Here is a 19179-nt window from a genome sequence, read left to right on the forward strand (position 1 = left end):
ATGTAATAATAAAGGTGATGAGCTATTAGAAGTACTATAATACAAGTTTATCCCTGATCATCAGGAAAGACATAGTGATGATTGCTCAGTTCTTAAACTAAGATACATTCGCATGAGTCACGACGATCACTAAAATCTTATACAAAGAAGATCAAAGATATCAAGGGATAATATAAAATGATTGATTTTTTTATGGGAAAATATTTATTCCACTTCTTAGCTTCACTTTGAAGGTGATTCAGTCAATCTGTTCACTAACTTTTCAAGTCATATTTTTTTAAGGAATACATTTTAAAGTGCTAAATAAAGTTTTATAATTATGGCTTAAGATTTATTAACCTAAAATGATGAAATTTGAAATTACAAAACATCTAGGTAACTTTATTTTAAATATTTTAATTTTTAAAAACTTAAGTAGATTCATTTTTTCACGATGTCAGTAAATTTTAGATTCTATTTTAAACAAATTTAAAAGCTATAGTTTAAACATATTTTATAATGCCAATCAGTATTTGCCCTCAGTATCTTAGAATGATTTGTGTTGTGCCATTTCACAGGTGACTTGTTTTGATAATGCCAAAAAAAAAAGTGTACTTTTATCAGTTATCTGTAAACTGAAAATCTCTAGAGAAAACTTTGACACAATAAGGATAACCAATCCAATAGGACTTAACCCAATAGTTCCTAATCTCCAACATGTGCTATTATATCATTATATGTTTCATATAATCATTTACTCAATCATTGAGTTTTAAAATAAAAAGTTAAATGAATATAAAAGGAACAAATGCAATCCATGAATTGATATTAATTCACTTATTTCTTTTTAAATATGATTTTTTAAAATATTATACCTCTCATTGAAAGAAGAAATATGGTTATCTCTGAAAATCCAAAATCTATTACAGTGCCTGACAAGTGGTTAGTATCCAAAAAAAGTTACTGATGAACGAGTAAATATAACCCAAGAAGAAAAGACAAGGTTTAATCAATGTAAAATCAGGTTAGTCTTAAATTTCTTTTCTATTTGGCTACAATATTTTGACGTTCCTCAATAGTCATTTAAGATACTGAAAGTATCTTTCATATAATTAAAAAATCGTCTTAATTAGCCATTTAAAGCCAAAGGGGAATAAGAATATAATTTTAAAATCCTGATTAAATGCTCTTTTGCACTGAGGCAAATGATCTTATTTTGAGTTCCCCTCAAAATGGTGAGAAGAAACCTATCGCTTCTTCTCCAATTCAGTTTCTAAATATTAGTAACTTGCACGTTAAACTGTAAAAATTTCCCAGCCATAATTTGGCAGTTAAATTTGCTTTAAAAGGAAAGTATAGCCAGCCACCAAAAAAAAAAAAAAAAGGAAGTAAAATTTGTAAACGACAGAATTCAAACTTCCATTTGATTTGCTTTGCTGTTAGCTCTTCCCCAGGAAGGTGGGTTTGAGTGTGTGTGTGTGTGTATTGGTAGCTGTTTCATATAATATACACCCAGACTCCCTCAAGCAATTTTAAAGTAGAACAAGTGTTCATCAGCTGGGAACATAAGGACATATCAGTTTTCTGTATTTAACTGTTTTGTCCACTCCATTTAGAAGAATACACTAGCACCATGGTATCATTCTTTAAGAAAATGTTTTCCTCTTTTATATATTGTTTTGCTTTTTTTCTATCAGAAATGTAAAATCAATATTCATCATGTAGCCATCCTTATTGATAATTTTCATTTTTTAATTTAATTTAATTTTATCAATATACAATGTTGTTGATTATTGTGGCCCATTACCGAATCCTCCCTCCCTCCTCCCTCTCTCCCCTCCCTCCCAACAACCTCATATCTGTTCACTTGTCTTAACAACTTCAAGGAATTGTGATTGTTGTACCTTCTTCCCTCCCCCCCAGTTTATTTGTGTATTTATTTATTTATTTATTTTTAGCTCGCACAAATAAGTGAGAACATGTGATATTTCTCTTTCTGTGCCTGACTCATTTCACTTAATATAATTTTCTCTAAGTCCATCCATGTTGTTGCAAATGGCAGTATCTCATTCTTTTTTATAGCAGAATAGTATTTCATTGTGTAGATATACCACATTTTCCATATCTACTCATCTGACAATGGACATTTTGGCTGTTTCCAACTCTTGGCTATTGTAAATAGTGCTGCAATGAACATTGGAGAACAGGTATAACTTTTTTAACTTGATGATTTCCATTCCTCTGGGTATATTCCCAGCAGTGGGATAGCTGGGTCATATCGTAGATCTATCTGCAATTGTTTGAGGAGCCTCCATACCATTTTCCATAGAGTTTGCACCATTTTGCCGTCCCACCAACAGTGTACGAGAGTTCCTTTTACTCTGCAAGCATTTATTATTCACAGTCTTCTGGATATTAACCATCCTAACTGGAAATAAAATACTTAGGAATAGAGTCAACAGAGGATGTGAAAAATCTCTATAATGAGAACTACAAACCATTGTTGAGAGAAAGTAAAGAGGACACAAGAAGATGGAAAGCTATCCCATGCTCTTGGATTGGAAGAATCAACATAGTGAAAATGTCCATATTACCCAAAATGATCTGCAAATTCAATGCAATCCCCATCAAAATTGCAATGACATTTTTCTCAGAAATGAAAAACTATCCAGACATTCATATAGAATAACAAAAGACCACACATAGCCAAAGCAATTCTGAGCAAAAAAAATAAAATAAAATAAAATAAAATAAAAGAAAGCTGGAGGCATAACACTACCTGGCTTTAAACTATACTACAAAGCTGTAATAACCAAAACAGCATGGTGCTGGCATAAAAACAGACACACTGATCAATGGAATAGAGTAGAGAATCCAGAAATCAACCCATACACCTACAGCCATCTGATTTTTGACAAAGGCACCAAGCCTATACACTGGGGAAGGGACTGCCTCTTCAGCAAATGGTGCTGGGATAACTGGATATCAATATGCAGGAGAATGAAACTAGACTCATACCTCTCACCATATACCAAAATCAACTCAAAATAGATTAAAGAATTAAATATACACCCTGAAACAATAAAACTTCTTAAAGAAAACAGAGGGGAAACACTCCAGGAAGTGGAACTGGGCACAGACTTCATGAATATGACTCCAAAAGCATGGGCAACCAAAGGAAAAATAAACAAATGGGATTATATCAAACTAAAAAGCTTCTGCACAGCAAAAGAAACAATTAACAGTTAAAAGACAGCCAACAGAGTGGGGGAAAATATTTGCAAAATATACATCTGACAAAGGATCAATATCCAGAATATACAAGGAACTGAAACAACTTTACAAGAAAAAAACAAGTAACCCAATTAAAAAATGGGCAAAGGAGCTGAATAGCCATTTCTCAAAGGAAGATATATGAATGGCCAACAGAAACATGAAAAAATGCTCAACATCACTCAGCATTCAGGAAATGCAAATCAAAACCTACTGATAATTTTCAAGTCACTTTGGTCAACAAAAATTTTTGGAGTACACTGGATGCTTTTTGACATTGATATCTGGGTTAAAAATGTTAAATATCCTAATCCTCAAGGAATATCCACTATTTTTACAATAAAGCCTCCAGGACATATGTATAAAGGGTGAATATAAAGTTTTCCATAAATTTTTAAATACGTTTTTTCCCACTAAACTCTCATTAACATTTAACCATATAATAATGATGATGACGGTAATAATTTGTGATCATGTATTGAGCTAATTAAATAGCCACTAGAACCATATGGCTTACTTTACATTTTTACATGGCTAATTTTTCAATTCTGCATTTTTATCACATAAACTAAGATAAATGAAGAGCATTGTATATGTATATCTTTTTAAAGATTTACTAAAGCCAGAACTCCAGAGTGTTTCAGGGAGACTCAATTGGCATTTTTATTGAGTTAAAAAAAAAAGAGAGAGAAAATTAGAAAGTAAGAAAAAGTAAATAAAATAGAACAAAGTAAAAATTTTGAAAATATGCAAAGCAGAGATATTTTAATTAATGAGACTGTAATTGTGCCTTCGCTGAGTACACACGTGGACAAATTGTAGAATTTTAGAACAAATTAGTACCTTAGAGATCTTTGAAGTTAACTCCATTTAAAAGCTTAATTTTATAGAGAATCAAATGGCATTTCACAAACATAATTTGTAGCAGAGCCTGGTCTCAAACCAAGATTATCCTATAGGCATGAGTCTTTCACCTTTTAGGAGTGAAATTAACCAAGGACTGCCACCATGCAATAAATGTTTGAGGCAAACAGTAGTCCAGTCAAGGGGGCAGAGAGGATGACAGATGCTGTACCATGCCTTCCTCCTTACAGAGGATTTGATGTGAAGTTGGGAGTGCAAGGAGTGTTTGATTCTAATTCAGGAGTTTTACCAACCGATTTATTTACTTTAATGTGCATTTTACTGGTGCATCTATTGAAGTGTATGTCTTGGGAACCTGATTTGACAGAAAAGGAACAACAGCAAGGAGGGAAAGAGTCTTTAAAAATTTTATCCCAAGTCATGACCAGTGTGCTCTTTCTCTACTACAAAAAGCTCCATAATGAAAGAACTATGTGTACTTTTATGCTTCTCATCTTGAATGAATACAACCTAGCATAATGATAAGAATCACAGTAGCTAGGTTCAGATAACAACTTAGCTGCTTAGATGTTAATGTTCTTGGGCAAATTCTTTTTTTCTTTCTTTCTTTCTTTTTTTTTTTTTTTGTAGTTAAAGCAGCTTACATGTATTTCATTGCTAAAGATTTGTATATGCTTAAATATGGCAATTGTCCTATTGATTTTTTAATTTAATTACTATTAATTGTACATACTTTGCATACAGTGTGTTGTTTCAATATATGCATATATTGTATGACGATCCACTCAGGGTAGATAGCATATATATCACCTAAACATTTATCTTTTACTTGTGGCAGTTACATCAAGATCTTGTTCTCTATCTCTTTAGGAGTATACATTACAATATTATCATCTATAGTCATCCTAGAACAACAGAACTTATTCTTCCTATCTACCTGTAACTTTGTGCCCATTGACCAACCTTTTCCCTTCCCTCACCACCCCCACCCCCTTTCTAGCTTCCGGTAACCAACATTTTACTCTCTACTTTTACAAGAAAAAAATTATTTTTAGATTCCATATATGAGTGAGATCATGCATGTGGTATTTGTCTTTCTGTGCCTGGCTTACTTCACTTAACATAATGGTCTGCAGTTTCATCCACATTGCTGCAAATGACAGCATTTCATTCCTTTTTACAGCTTCATAGTTTTCCATTGTGTATATATATCACTTTTTAAAAATCCATTGATCTGTTGATGGACATTTAGGTCAATTCCATCTCTTGGCCGTTGTGAATAGTGTTACAGTGAACATGGGAGTGCAGGTGTCTCTGATATACTGATTTCACTTCCTTTGGATCCATGTCCAGTAGTGGGATGGCTGGGTTATAAGGTAGTTCTATTTTTAGTTTTTTGAGTAACCTCCATACTGTTTTCTGTAATAGCTGTACCAATTTACATTCCCACCAGCACTTTATGAGAGTTCCCTTTTCTCTGCATCCTCGCTAGCATTTGTTTTTTCTGTCTTTTTTGATAATAGCCATTCTAACTGGGGTGGGATGATATCTCATTGTGGTTTTGATTTGCATTTATCTGATGATTAGTGATGCTGAGTATTTTTTCATATGCCTGTTGGCCGTTTGCATGTCTTCTTTTGAGACATGTCTATTCAGATCTTTTGCTTATTTTTTAATCAGATTATTTGGTTTTCTGTTTGTTTTGCTGTTGAGTTGTTTGAGTTCCTTGTATATTCTGGATATTAACTCCTTATCAGATGTATAATTTGCACATACTCTCTCCCATTCTGTGGGTTTTCTCTTTGCTCTGTTGATTGTTTTCTTTGCCTGTGCCTTTGAAGTCTCATTCAGAAAAGCTTTGGGGGCCAGCACCATGGCTCACTTGGGAGACTGCAGCACTGGTAGCGCCGAGGCCGTGGGCTCAGATCCTATATAGGGATGGCCGGTGCGCTCACTGGCTGAGCGTGGTTCGGACCACACCGTGCGGACGGTTGCGATCCCCTTACCGGCCAAAATAAAAAAGCTTTAGACCTTGTGCAAATTGTTTTACCTCCTTATGACTGTCTCTGTAAAATGATAAGCAATGAGGGAATTGGAGGAAGTCGTGAGGCTCAGTGAGGAATGCACTGCATAACAGCACCGTGGCTGGCACAAGTCTGTGCTCCATGAGTGCCAGATGTCATTGCTGGTGCTGGTGTTGTTATTGTTATGATTGCTGTTGCTATTTCAATGCATTACAAGCCAGAACTCTTTGCAAAGCTGGTTTTCATGAACATAAGACCACATGTCTGTTCCACACCTGAAAGAGATTAAATGTGTATATAAATGTATACACGTGTGTGTGTGTGCGTGCGTTAAAATCCCAAGGCACCACCCCTAATTAGCACAGTATTTTAAAAGTTTAACAGTAAAAGTGTATTTGCTAAGTGACAGAGACTGAGCTAGGCATATTATAAAAACTACATGTTTATAACAGCCTTATGAGAGTCCTGTGAAAACTCGCTTTAAAATTTAATGTTAATTTAATTTAAGGTTATAAAATTCAATTAATAAATTAATGACATTTCTTATTTGATCATTTATTTAAAGTGTTATCAGTGAAATGTGCTCCTCCCATATTTATACCCCACCTATTTTCAAGTCACCCCCAATAAATAACTTTACTACTAAATTTTTGTGCATTCTCCCCAAACTTAAGGTACATACAAGCAAAGATGCATATAAATTCTTTCCACACATACTTTTTTAATTGACAGATAAAATTGTATGTATTTATGATGTACAACATGATTTTTGAAGTATATATACATTGTGGAATGATTAAATCTAGCTAAATAATTGCATTACCTCACATAGTTATTTTTGTGGTGATAACACCTAATATCCACTTGTTTAGCATTTTTCAAGAATATGATATGTTGTTATTAATGTAGTCACCATGCTGTACAGATCTCTTGAACTTATTCCTTCTATCTAACTAAAATTTTATCCAACACATAATTTTTTGCACAAATGTTAGCATACTCTACATATTCTTTTCATCTTGTTTTTTCATTTAGCTATGTATTTTAGAGATGTGACTATTTCAGTAGTAGTGGTAATAATAGTAATATTATTCAATGAATAATAATAATAATAATAATAAACTACAGGCCCTATTTTAGGATTTACAAACATTAATTTATTTATTGTTCAAACAACTCCATCAAAAAACACTAAAAATTCTGACATTACATCTATTTTGTAGGTGAGAAATTATCAGTATTGTGAGTTTCAAATAATATTCCTAGTTTTTTTATATAATATCTTACAATTTCCTTCTATTTAAAAAAAAATATTTTCACAGGCATAATATCTCATCTTTTCTTTTGTTACTTTTTGATTTGAATTTTAGCCCCTTCCCCTTTCTGAATTTATATAGAAATTTTTAGATATTTTCTTCTAGTATTTTTTTTTTCATTTGTATTCTCTGGAAATTTATATCAGTGGAGGTGGAGACATGAATTCAAATATATTTTTCCAAATGACTAGTGTCCAACATAGTTTATTGAAGAGTGAAGATTTTCTTCACTTATTTGAGATTCTACATTGATCATGTATTTAACTCTCATATGAATTGGGTCTATTTCTGGACTTTCTATACTGTTGCTTTAGTCCATTTTTCTCAGTTACTTAGCACAGATCAAAGTCTGACTCACCAGGGATCTTACAGAATAACCAATCTTTTCATAGCAGTGGAAAAAAGTAAAATGCTAGCATCATTAAATGACAATAAAGATTAAACAGTTAACAGAATAAAAGTGTTAATTGTTCTTAACTGTTCTGCAGAAAAGCTGTGCTTTTAAGAATTTCACTACCTTCTATAATTAGACATTAAATTTTAAATATTGAATAGAAACACCACTGGGTTTTCAGAAACATGATCTTTCTGTACTCCATTGATGAGAGTTTAAAATTTCTGTGTGCATGGAGGATAAATATTTGGTTATTAAATATGTGCACAGTATTGCACAACTGACAGTGAGAATGAAATTACACAGCTGCGACTACGGACAAAGTTGCCAGAGGTTAACTAATTCATCTGAAGCAAAATTTTACCTAGAGACCCACAGAGAATTATTTTTACTTTTTAAAAGTAAATCGTCTCCATAATTTTAGACTTGGCAAATTTATTTTTCTTGTCATTTAGAAGAAAGTCTTTTATTTCGAAGTTATGTCTTCATAGACAGCTAAAGAGACTTAAAGCCAGGAAAAGGAGGGCAGTGGTCTAATAGTTAGATGATAGTGGCTTTTTCTCCAGTAAAATTGCCTCCAGGGCACCATATGTTAGTGCGGTTTCTCTGCTTGAAGGTAACTATAAGAACCATGAAGAGAGGAGAACCTCATCTGCAGTTCAGTTTTCAACCAATATATATGTGTTCACACGATCTCTAGCTATTCCTTATTTATTAGAACACAACAGAGACAAGACTGACAGTCCTGTTATTTTTTCACCACTCACATATGTGAGTGGTGAAATGTGATGAAGAGAAAATACTCTCTTAGATTTACTAGAGAAACATAATTTTAAAAATAAAAATAAAAAACAGTCATTTAGGGAAAAAACTGTTTTGGAGATTCTTTTGTATTAAAATATATTGATCATCTACTACATGCTGGCTGTCTCAGATGGAGGGGTCCCCAACACCACCCCAGGCTCAATGATTCTCTAGAAGACTCACAAAAAACTACTATGGGTTGAGCATCCCTAATCTTAAAATCCAAAATCCAAAATGCTCCAACATCCAAAACTTTTGGGGCACCACATGTCTCTCCTCCATGCAGAAGCTTTGCCCGGAGCTTTCAGATTTCAAATTTTTGGATTAGGGATGCTCAACCAGTTAAATAGATGCAAATATTCAAAAATCCAAAAATCCAAAATCCAAGACACTTCTGGTCCCAAGCATTTTGGATAATGGATATTCAATCTGTGTACTCTCAATGTAGTTTACCACAGTGAGAGACACAGATTAAAATCAGCAAAGGGAAAAGGCACAAGGGAGGAAGGCCAGGAGAGAATGAACACAAGCTTCCAGGACCCTCCTAGTGGTGTCTTAGGGAACACAGTTAATCACCCAACAATAATGTGTGACAATTCATGTGAAGTGCTGTCAATGAGGGCAGCTTCCCCGAGCCTTGTTCCAAGGTTTTTATCTGGGATCAATCATGGAGCACTCACAGGACCAACCACAGCTACTTGGACTCCAGCCTCCATCAGTGTGAAAACAGGCATTCTCCCTAGGTCACATTGTTGGGATAAACTTATCTGATCAAACCGGTACTGTGTGGCCCAAGGCCTCACACATACAGAATCAGGCAGAGTATTCTAAAGGCAGAATATTCCAAAGGCTCAGAGATTATATCACAGAAGCCAGCCAATAGGCCATCCTGAAAACAAGCCTTCCTTTGGAATGTGCAGGGTGTGAGTGACCCAGCTCTTCTAAATTTACCCTTCCCTGAGCACTATCATGCACATTACTTAATTAAATTTTAAAAAGTATGTAACAAAATCTTGTTGTCCATATTTTGTAGATGAAGAATCAGTAGGTAAAATAACTTGCTGAGGTCAGTCCCCCATGGCCTTTCTCATGGCTCTGTACTTCCACTGGGTAGCACGAACCACAGTAAGTGTGTGATTCTTTGGTCAATACTTTCCTTCCTCACTACGTGAATAGCCTCAGAGGCAAAAGGCCATGTGCATTTTTTATCCTCAGGCACAAGACAGTGTCTGGTTTATAATACCCACTTAAAAAATATGTGATAAATTTATATGACAGGCCATGACATGAAGGTTGAAATTTGTGCCCTTGTTCTAGTCTTCTGAATCTGATATTGTTATAATTTCCCTTATACTGCAAAGTAAAAAATAAAAAAAAGAAAGAAAAAAAGATGGAAATAAGTGTGTTAGTTCTACTTACCTCTTAGAATTTTTATGAGGCCCTAGACTATTCCTCAAAGCTGAAAGGAATCTTAGAGATTATGTTATTCAACACTTTATTTCAGATAAGAAAAAAATTAATTTTGTATGAATACATTAAGTATGAAGAGAGATGACATTTGTAATTGTCTACAAATATCAATAATATTCTAATTTGGAGTGAGGACAAACATACATCAACCGTATTTCCACTTTTTTTACAAAACAAATGCAGGTGAGGAATGGGCACGTTGTTGGCAAGGGGGTTAGGAGATTCAAATGTAACTAGCACCTCTGTGTTAGCTCTTCCCAAGTTAAGAAAAGGATTCTTTTGGGTTGTTTGCCCTTTTTGTCATATTTCTTCCTATCTAACCCTAAGTTTCATATATCGCAGTCTTTAAAAAGCTGCACAAATTATGGCTCCTCGTTTGTCTTCATTTGGGACCTCCATGCCATCTCCCACTACCCCTTAATGAAGTGGCGACCTGTGGACAGAATTCTGTAGGTCAGTGATTCTCAGTCTACAGTGTGCATATGAATCACCTAGTAAAATGCAAATTCATGTTCAGGTGTCTGGACAAGCTCCCAGGGACACAGATGCTGCTGGTCTGCAGACCATACACTGAAGAGCAAGACAAAAGCCATTTAAAGTATCATCTTTCTCCTTGTCACCTTCTGAAACTGTTTAGACAGATAAGATGAAGTCTCTATATCTATCTCTACCAGCCCCCCAAAACATGCTTTAAACAGTAACCAAGGAAACCAAAGTCATACACATGAGCCAATCGTACTGAAGAATTTTGACCTTCAGCTTGGCTTAGGTATAGACGTTGAAGAAAGAGCACCTTCTACTTAAAGTTTCTTTTTTTATATACTAACATTTCTAAATGTCATGTTTCTTGATCAAAGGATGAAGTTTACAATAGTGTTTATTTCAGAGATGAGGAGGGAAAAAAGGCCAAACCCTCCTGTAAGCATTCAGACGTCCCCCCTGGACAGTTATGTCCAGGAAGAGGACGAGCATTAGATATTTACATCTCAGTGACTGAGTATGAAATAACAATTTGTGTCTTCATTTCCAAGGGCTAATAAGCAGGGTTTTTCAGATGACAGTGAAAGAAAACTCAGCCTGAAACAAGACGCACTCACTACCTCTCAATGGTTTTGCTGCTGCTGTTGGATTTCCTTCCTCCTCTGAATCAACAAAGAAATCTCATTTGTTTCACTTTGTGAAAACTCTTCATTTTTTCTCCCCAGACTTTCCATTTCACGCTGTGTGAATTTTATTAAGATCGCTTTCACAGGAGCTAAGTGCTGGCTCTATGGGGCCCTAAGGGATCACAGTCACAGCCTCTGTAATGTCTGAAGCCTCTAGATCTTTTCTACTAAAAACTCCTTGGAGAATCATGGAGAAGAATACAAAATCTTTTGGGTACTTGAAGAAATAGTTAGGCCTCATGAATATTTTGATGTCATAACCTGCAAATCTTTTGATGTTATAACCTGAAAATTATCAACAGAGCAATCCAGTATCTGAGTATTAACGCTACATTGATATTGATGGGTCTTTCTGAAAACCTTCAATTATTCTTAGAAGCCGGCTTAAAATATTAATTAAAAATTTTTTTCTTCTAGAATTGTTCTTTGTCAATAAGATTTGCCAATAATCCTATTGACTTACAACTTGTCAGTTTATTGGATTTTTTTCCAATAAATAATTATGTTTTTAAAAAGATCATTAGAATTAAACAATTGAAAAAGAATTTGCATTTTGATTTTTTCCTGTTGAATTTACATAATAAGAATTTTAATGTCATTATATGCTCTCAGAAATGACATAGTAATAGCTGCATAATAGTCTGTCCATAATACTGTATCATAATAATATGATAGTCTGTATCATAATAGCAGATAAAAATACTATGGTTAATTCAGCCATTTTTTACGGTGGACTTTAGATTAGTTCCAAACTTTCTCTGTGATGAAAATAGTACTTTACATTTTTGAGCATTTAGTATGTGCTAAGCAACCCTGTAAATATTTTGTAGATCAACTCTTTTAACCTTCATAAGGACCCTGAAATGGGTCCTGTTATTATTCCTGTTTTAGAGGTGTGGAAGCAGGGTAGAGGCAAGTTGAACAATTTGCCCAAGGTCACACTGCTGGTAAGTGTCAGAGCCAAGGTTCAAACCAAATATTCTCACATCCAAAAAGAGTCTCCTTTATGTCTTGTTGTACTAGACTATACCAAGATTTACTTAAGAATTACTCCATTTAAATAAAAGATTAGGCTTATCTATGCAAATCCATAAACTAAAACATTGTATAACACTAAAAATATATTTAAAATGTAAAGTCTTCTCTTTGGTTCCAATGAGTATAAAATTGCAGTCTTTTCTTGAGTTCTTTAAGTTCAAGAGCTGTCAACTCATAGGGGATAGTACTATTATAGCACAAATGTGAAAATCCTTAAGGAAAACAACTATTTGCTTTTATTCCATAAATATTGGTAAGGCATCCTCTGCAATTGCCTAAATTATTTTATCTGTTCCTTTATGCTGTTGAGAACTCTTTATCTTTAAAAGTCTATACATACATGGATTTTCACCCTTACTTTCATTCCCATGTAGTAGTTAAAGATGTGTTTGTTGGTTGGTTTCATCAAGGATGAATCTGCTTCACCAACTCCTCTGAAAGTCAAGGAGAAGGTAAAACAAGGGCAAGGGCATCTGTCACCTGGAAAACTGTTACCCATGTGAACACATGAAGACCCATCTCTTTCCCTATCTCTGTTCTCACAGAATGTGTGACACAGGCGAAGGACTATTCACTTTTCAAACAAGGGAAGGAGAAATGATCTATCAGAAGGTCCATTCCGCGACACTGGCCATAGCTGAGCAACATGAAAGATTAATGCTAGAAATGGAGCAGAAGGCCCGGGTAAGGCTCCTTCCTCGGTAACCTAACAGCTTGCAAGTGAATGTCGCTGAAGTCTGTACATTGTGTATATGTGGGTCCGTTCATGTCAGAGCCTCGGTGTCCACCCTGCCCTGGCCCTGGGGGCTCGCCCCAGTTACTGAATCTGCGAAGCCCATACCCTCATCTCTCTAATACCCTACTCAGTGAATCACGAAAGTTATTTGTGGCCACTAATTGTGAGCTCTGCACTCAGGTGTGTCTACCTGTTTGGCCTGTTGCCTTGGTGGAGTGCATGGAGAATGAAATAGGAAATGATGCTCTCTGTCTATCTCCACATACAGGTGAACGATCCAAGATTCAAATGTGGGCCCAAAATGAGTACGAAAATTAAGTTACTACCAGAAGGGATTGCACTTTTCTGTATTTCCGAGCCAATAATAAAATGTTTGCAGAAGGAGCTTATACTGTTTACCAACAAAATGATTTGTCTATTATCCTGTCCTGGAACTGTACTACAGTTTCAGGGTCAAGCTGAGAAATAATTTAGTAAAGAATCCAAAGTAGTACATTTTACAACTAGCTGCAAAAAAATGACAAGCTTTACTACTAACTTATTTGAAAAGCAAACAATGGAATGATTAATGACTATAATCTGAAGAGGCGAATATTCTTTCTTCAGGATTTATAGAGATGCATTAGATTTCATGAAGACAGTTGGCACTTAGAAAACATCCATAATTATTTTGGGGAAACATCAACAAATTTAAGATGATTGAGTTTTATATCTAGTATTATATTAGTTTTAATAAAAAATTCTACATAATATTTTGAAGTGTAAAAGACAATTCTCTTTTTAAAAAAAGAAAACAAAAGTAGTTAAACAAATAATCTTATGTTATTTTTAATGTCTATTCTTAATGCATTTCTAATTTTCTCAACACTACATGTACATTTTTATATCTCCATCCAGGTTATGGTTAAAAGAGCCTTCCTAACACCTAAGGGGGACAGGGCAAACCAGGCTTCTATGGGACATTTGACCCTCTATGGGAATGAATGCATAGCTTGAGAATTAGTACAATTATTAATGTGTGACTGTGAGATTGATTGAAGAATCATCAATAGGGGACTGTTAAGACTTACTCTTCTAGAAAGATTTGGGTTAAATTGAAACCACTGTAATAATTATCTATTTAACATGACATTTTTCTATTGGTTTAAATCAGGTGAAAAAATATAACTGCCAAATTTTAAATTATTTCAGAATCTTGCACATTCATTATTAGCCCATATTTGTAATCTGTTAGTACTCATTTTCAACCAAAATTAACAATCGTGATGTCACTTGCTGTTAGTTAACAATTGTGGTTCTTCTTTACTTACAGCTGTCCTAAACAGGCAAATGTTCATAAGTAGAGTGATTTAATTTCTCTTTTCATGACAGACATTCTGATAGCTCTTTTATGCAGCCATAATTGTCTGCCATAAAAGAGAACACCCCGTTTGTGTCCTGGGCTTGTGTCCCAACATCACCACCTACTGGCTGTGTAATTTTGGGCAAGTTATTTAACCTTTAGGTTGCCTTATTTTCCTTTATATGTAATGTGGGGATATAATAGTTTTACTCATTTTGTTGTTATGAGGTTTTGTACATTAATCTGTATAGGGCTGAGGATTGGACCGGTCACATAGAGATCTCATGAAAGTGTACACTATTGTGATGGTGATGTAGGAGTGATTTTGAATAATTATAAGACTTGCAATATTTGTGGAGGAGACGCTAAATCATTATTCCTGACTGTGGCTACATAATGCCTTTCACATCTTTTTAAGTATGTCTACCAATCTTTTGCCAAAAAATAGACAAATGAAATTTTAATCACATTTGCTGTTGATGTTGTTGTGTGTTTATCATGTCCTGTGCCACTGAGAAGCATGTCAAGAAAGTGGAGCCAGCAGTTGCTGTGCAGAGCTTAGAGCTGATGGGTCCACTTACCACGCTCTCGGGCAGTCTAAAGCTGGGGTGTACCCATGGATGTGGGGACGGACACTCGGAGATGGAAGAGAAAGTGCAGCAGATGTTTAAGCAGAAGGCTTACTGAGGCTCAGCAAAGAAACCAAATGCTTCTAGAAATGACAAAAATCAGAAATTCCATCACTTGGCACATACACGTAAATGGAGTGTTTCTTTTTCTTTCAAAAATAATTTCACAACTATACTTTTCCCTAAAGGTTAATCCTTGTAAACATTACTTCATATCTAGTCCAATCTTCAGTTAGCTGAACTAATGTTTTTCCAAGGGCATGACAATTGCCTAAATTCCCAAAATTCTGGGAACATAAGCAAAGATTTTCAGGTCTTTCATATAGAACTTTTACTTTTAAGATACTTTACTTACCTCCTGTACATGCAAAAAACTCTTTGAAAAGAAGTTCCAACAAGTATGAACAAATACTTAAATACCCTCTGTCTAACTAACTCTTCTTTTGCTTACTCAAAATAAAAATGAAGGCCTGTGCAATAAACTAGGCAAAATTATAACTTGGGAGTTGGAATGGTACAAAAAAAAAAACCCTATCTACAGCATAAAACTGTTGCATTTTGTTACGTGTCTACTACAAAATATGATGACAATGCTGATCAGCTCTCCAGTTTTAAAACCGGGTCAATGAAATTAGTATTGATTGATTTAAAGATTTTAGAAGATTAACTTACAAAAGAGCTGTGTAAGCAGTAAATGCCCCACACATAGTTGTTCAAGCAACTGAAGCATTTACTTTGATCCTTTTAAAAAGAGATAATTTATGAGTGTTACTGGCTTTATAAATAAACAAACTTGAATGAGAAATAATGTCTCAACCATTTCTTACAATAAGAGAAAGGATTCAATATGATCTTTTGAGATGCTATGTTTATAAAACCTTATTTTTTCCTTGTTTATAACCTTCCTTCTTGTGGGCCACATGCATAAACATATGTTGATATATTTCCATAATCTAAATTAGACCATATATCTGTTCTAGCTTGAACAACCTTATATCTAGAAAAATTACCCAGCATTGTGAATAAAACAGTGCATTTGCCACTAAACAGAGTATTGGACAAAAGAACCAAAAAATTGATAAAGTAGTTAAAAGTATGTATTTTGATTTCCTTCACTGAGATAGGTAATGAAAGATTTGATTAATATTAACTGACTTAATTAAGGCATTTTTAGGTAGAGGTTAGTTATTTATTAACCATTCACAAGTTTGTAAAGCACTTATTCTGTGCTCAGTACCCTGCGCAGTGACAAGAAAGTTTCTTCTCTTGAGTAGCCCAGAATTTTGTGGGATCAAATAGTTTGTAACTTCTCAGAGCAAGATTATCTCATGTTTTTTGACTCTAAAAGTTTTCCACACCTAAAAGCAATTATGGGAAGGACATCACCATCACAAAATTTTGATATGCAATAATAAAAACACCAGTTGGGTTTGTTCATATTGTCATGACAACAGAACCCGATTGATTTCTTGGATAATCAAGTCATGGGAACCTTCTCAGTCAAATCTCCATAGAGAATTATTTCTGTGGTCCAAGAAGACACCCTTTGCCTCTTGCATTCGGACATGTAGATACAGCTTCTCACGGCCACCTCCAAGTGAAGATCAGAAAGTGGTTGTGGTAGGAAAGGGGCTAGAGATAGTAAGCAGTCTCTACATTTTCTTCATTTCTTAACCCCAAACCAGTCTTATTTTAAAAGAGAATTCTGTTTGGGGGGTTCATGCAAGAATTAAGCCAGAATAATAAATTTTAAACTAGAACCCTTTCTAAGGGATTATGAATACTCAAATATTTAAGGAAACATTAAAGCTTGAAATTTAAACAGAACGGCATCTCTAGAATTTGTTTCCATTTCACAGAGATCATTCTTGTTCTTAGAACCAGTAGAGTTCTTTGAATTCTTTTCCCAAAACCATCTGTAGATGTTGTGCCACTCATGCGCAACATTATCAAGGAAAGTTTTGACTTTCTTTGTGATAGAAGACATTCATCAGAAACTACATCACAAATACACCTCTCTGATATAGCCTGTTTAGGCTGAGTATAGGCTGAAATCATCATACACAACAAAGCCCCAAATGCCCTGAAATAATTTATTTTTGAAGTTTTCATAAATATATACACATACATAAATATATTCATACATACATACAAATGAAAGAAGTTTTCTTTTTTAATTTGCTTTTTATGTTCTTAAGCTTTTTGGGTGTTACAAAATGCTCATGGGTAAAGATCACCTGAGAAGATTCGAATGAAAGAAGGAAAAAAGAAACAAATTTTCCTGATAAGTTTACAAAAATAAGTAAATAGTAAATAAAAGGAAGGGGGGGATTGTCATTAGTAATTTCTAACCTCCTAACTTTGCAAGTAATTTAAAAGCATATTTGTAAACAGCCTCACATTATGAGAATTACAGTGTATCCTTTTTAAAAAACAGCATTTAGGGTGCTTCTGTTCTCTTGCAACTCTTGTCTCCTGGTCACTAGAAAAGTCCTGTGCACAACTGAGGGACAAATCGCATCAGTGCTACTGGAATATGAGCGAGATGGCTAGACTGGGTCTAATGTCTTAAAAACACCAGCAGAAAGAGTATCTTTATAATTGTATGTGCTTACAGAAAAATAGATGATAGATACATACATACACACATACATAGAGATTAAGAATACAGTTTATATATTCTTAAAAGCAATACTAACTACAGATAAGAATGGTGTTAAAATATTCATGTAGGTATTTGTAGTCATTCCTGGTGTTATTCTAAAGCTCATCTTTTTTTCACACTACTTGAAAGTATTTGGTCAACGCATTGTTTAAAATATACAATAATAGTATCCATTTTGTTTCAAGCGTAATGAAAATAATATTCTGCAAAGTCCAATTAAATGACATTTAGCAATTTTGATTAAATGATTGCATAAATCACATTTTATTTGTTATTATGGTATACACTCCACAAGGTATCTTCTAATTCTTTCCATTTATCTTGAATAAAATGGAAGATTAAGTGTGAGGTGTCCCCTATTGAAAATTAAGCCAAATCTGTGAGAAACCAATCGCCCATAAACCTTCAGACTTCAGAGGACAGCGTTAATGAATGTGAACAGTGCCTAGTGTGGCATGCTTAAGGTCTCTGGGGTCTTTCTTCTCACAGTTTCCAAGTTTCATGAGCTCCTTTCCAACAAATGAGAGTAAATGTTCTCACCTGGGAGTACGCTTGCATGCAGCATGTCCTTATCAAACAGAGCAACATTTCCTTACAACTGACACACATTTCACAGGTCACATAGGCATGTTTCTTGGCCACTTGTACGTCCGGGTGCTTCTTGTTTACAGTGTGTTTCCCTCCCCAGTCCCTCTTGTCTCAGTCACAGCAGGGAACACGTTGGCATATCCACCATGAGGCACTTCTTAACTCTCTTCGTCGTGCAGACAAAATATGGCTCTCCTTTCCCAGCTTTTATTCTGCACGCATGCTCACATGCACACATATACGCACATTTGTGCACACACAAACACACACAGCTTTTTACCAGCACTGCTCTCATTTGTCTTCCACATTCCCCACCTGCCCACATTAACACATTAACCACCTATTCCTCATATTCATCCTTCTTGGGGTTTGAGCTTCTGTTTAGCTCTCGGGCTTAGATCCAAATATGTGTCTCTGCCTTCATTGTCATTCCATCAATAGCTCAATTTGGACAAATTTCCATGTCTGGACCACATACATACCCACATGCCTCTGGTCTATGCTAGCTCTCCATGCAGCAGTAGCAATAACAATGCAGAAGTCTTTGCCCAGTGCTGCAGATGCGATAAACACTATGTTTTTCACTAAAAGCACATCTTATATAATATTTATGACAACACTTAAGGCAGATTGCATTAACTCCAATTTAGCAATAAACAACTGAATATTAAAAAAAGAAAAGAAAGTTTAAGTCCCTTGCTGAGGTCCAGTGACTAGCAGCTGTGGAGAGAGCATTTGATAATGGGTAGGCTGGCCACACATACCATCATTTTCTATTTGGAACATGGGGAAGAGGCACTCAATTTCTGCCCTTGCCCTGTGGAATTTACCCAATTGGTGTAATTCTTATCTTATCTGCTCCCTGAAGAAGAGGAATCCAATAATTATTTT

The 19179-nt window shown here is 34.9% G+C and overlaps 1 protein-coding gene across 1 annotated transcript in view; it reads left to right on the forward strand.

Annotated features, from left to right (window-relative positions):
- Nucleotides 1–19179, forward strand: part of DOK6 (docking protein 6) — a 430993-nt gene that overhangs the window by 305419 nt on the left and 106395 nt on the right. The window contains exon 6 of the mRNA XM_063077456.1: nt 12874–13012. Coding sequence (XP_062933526.1) covers nt 12874–13012 — 139 coding nt within the window. The remainder of the gene's footprint in view (nt 1–12873; nt 13013–19179) is intronic.

This window comes from Cynocephalus volans, chromosome 13 (genome assembly GCF_027409185.1).
Source record: "Cynocephalus volans isolate mCynVol1 chromosome 13, mCynVol1.pri, whole genome shotgun sequence".
Classification (NCBI taxonomy): Eukaryota; Metazoa; Chordata; class Mammalia; order Dermoptera; family Cynocephalidae; genus Cynocephalus; species Cynocephalus volans.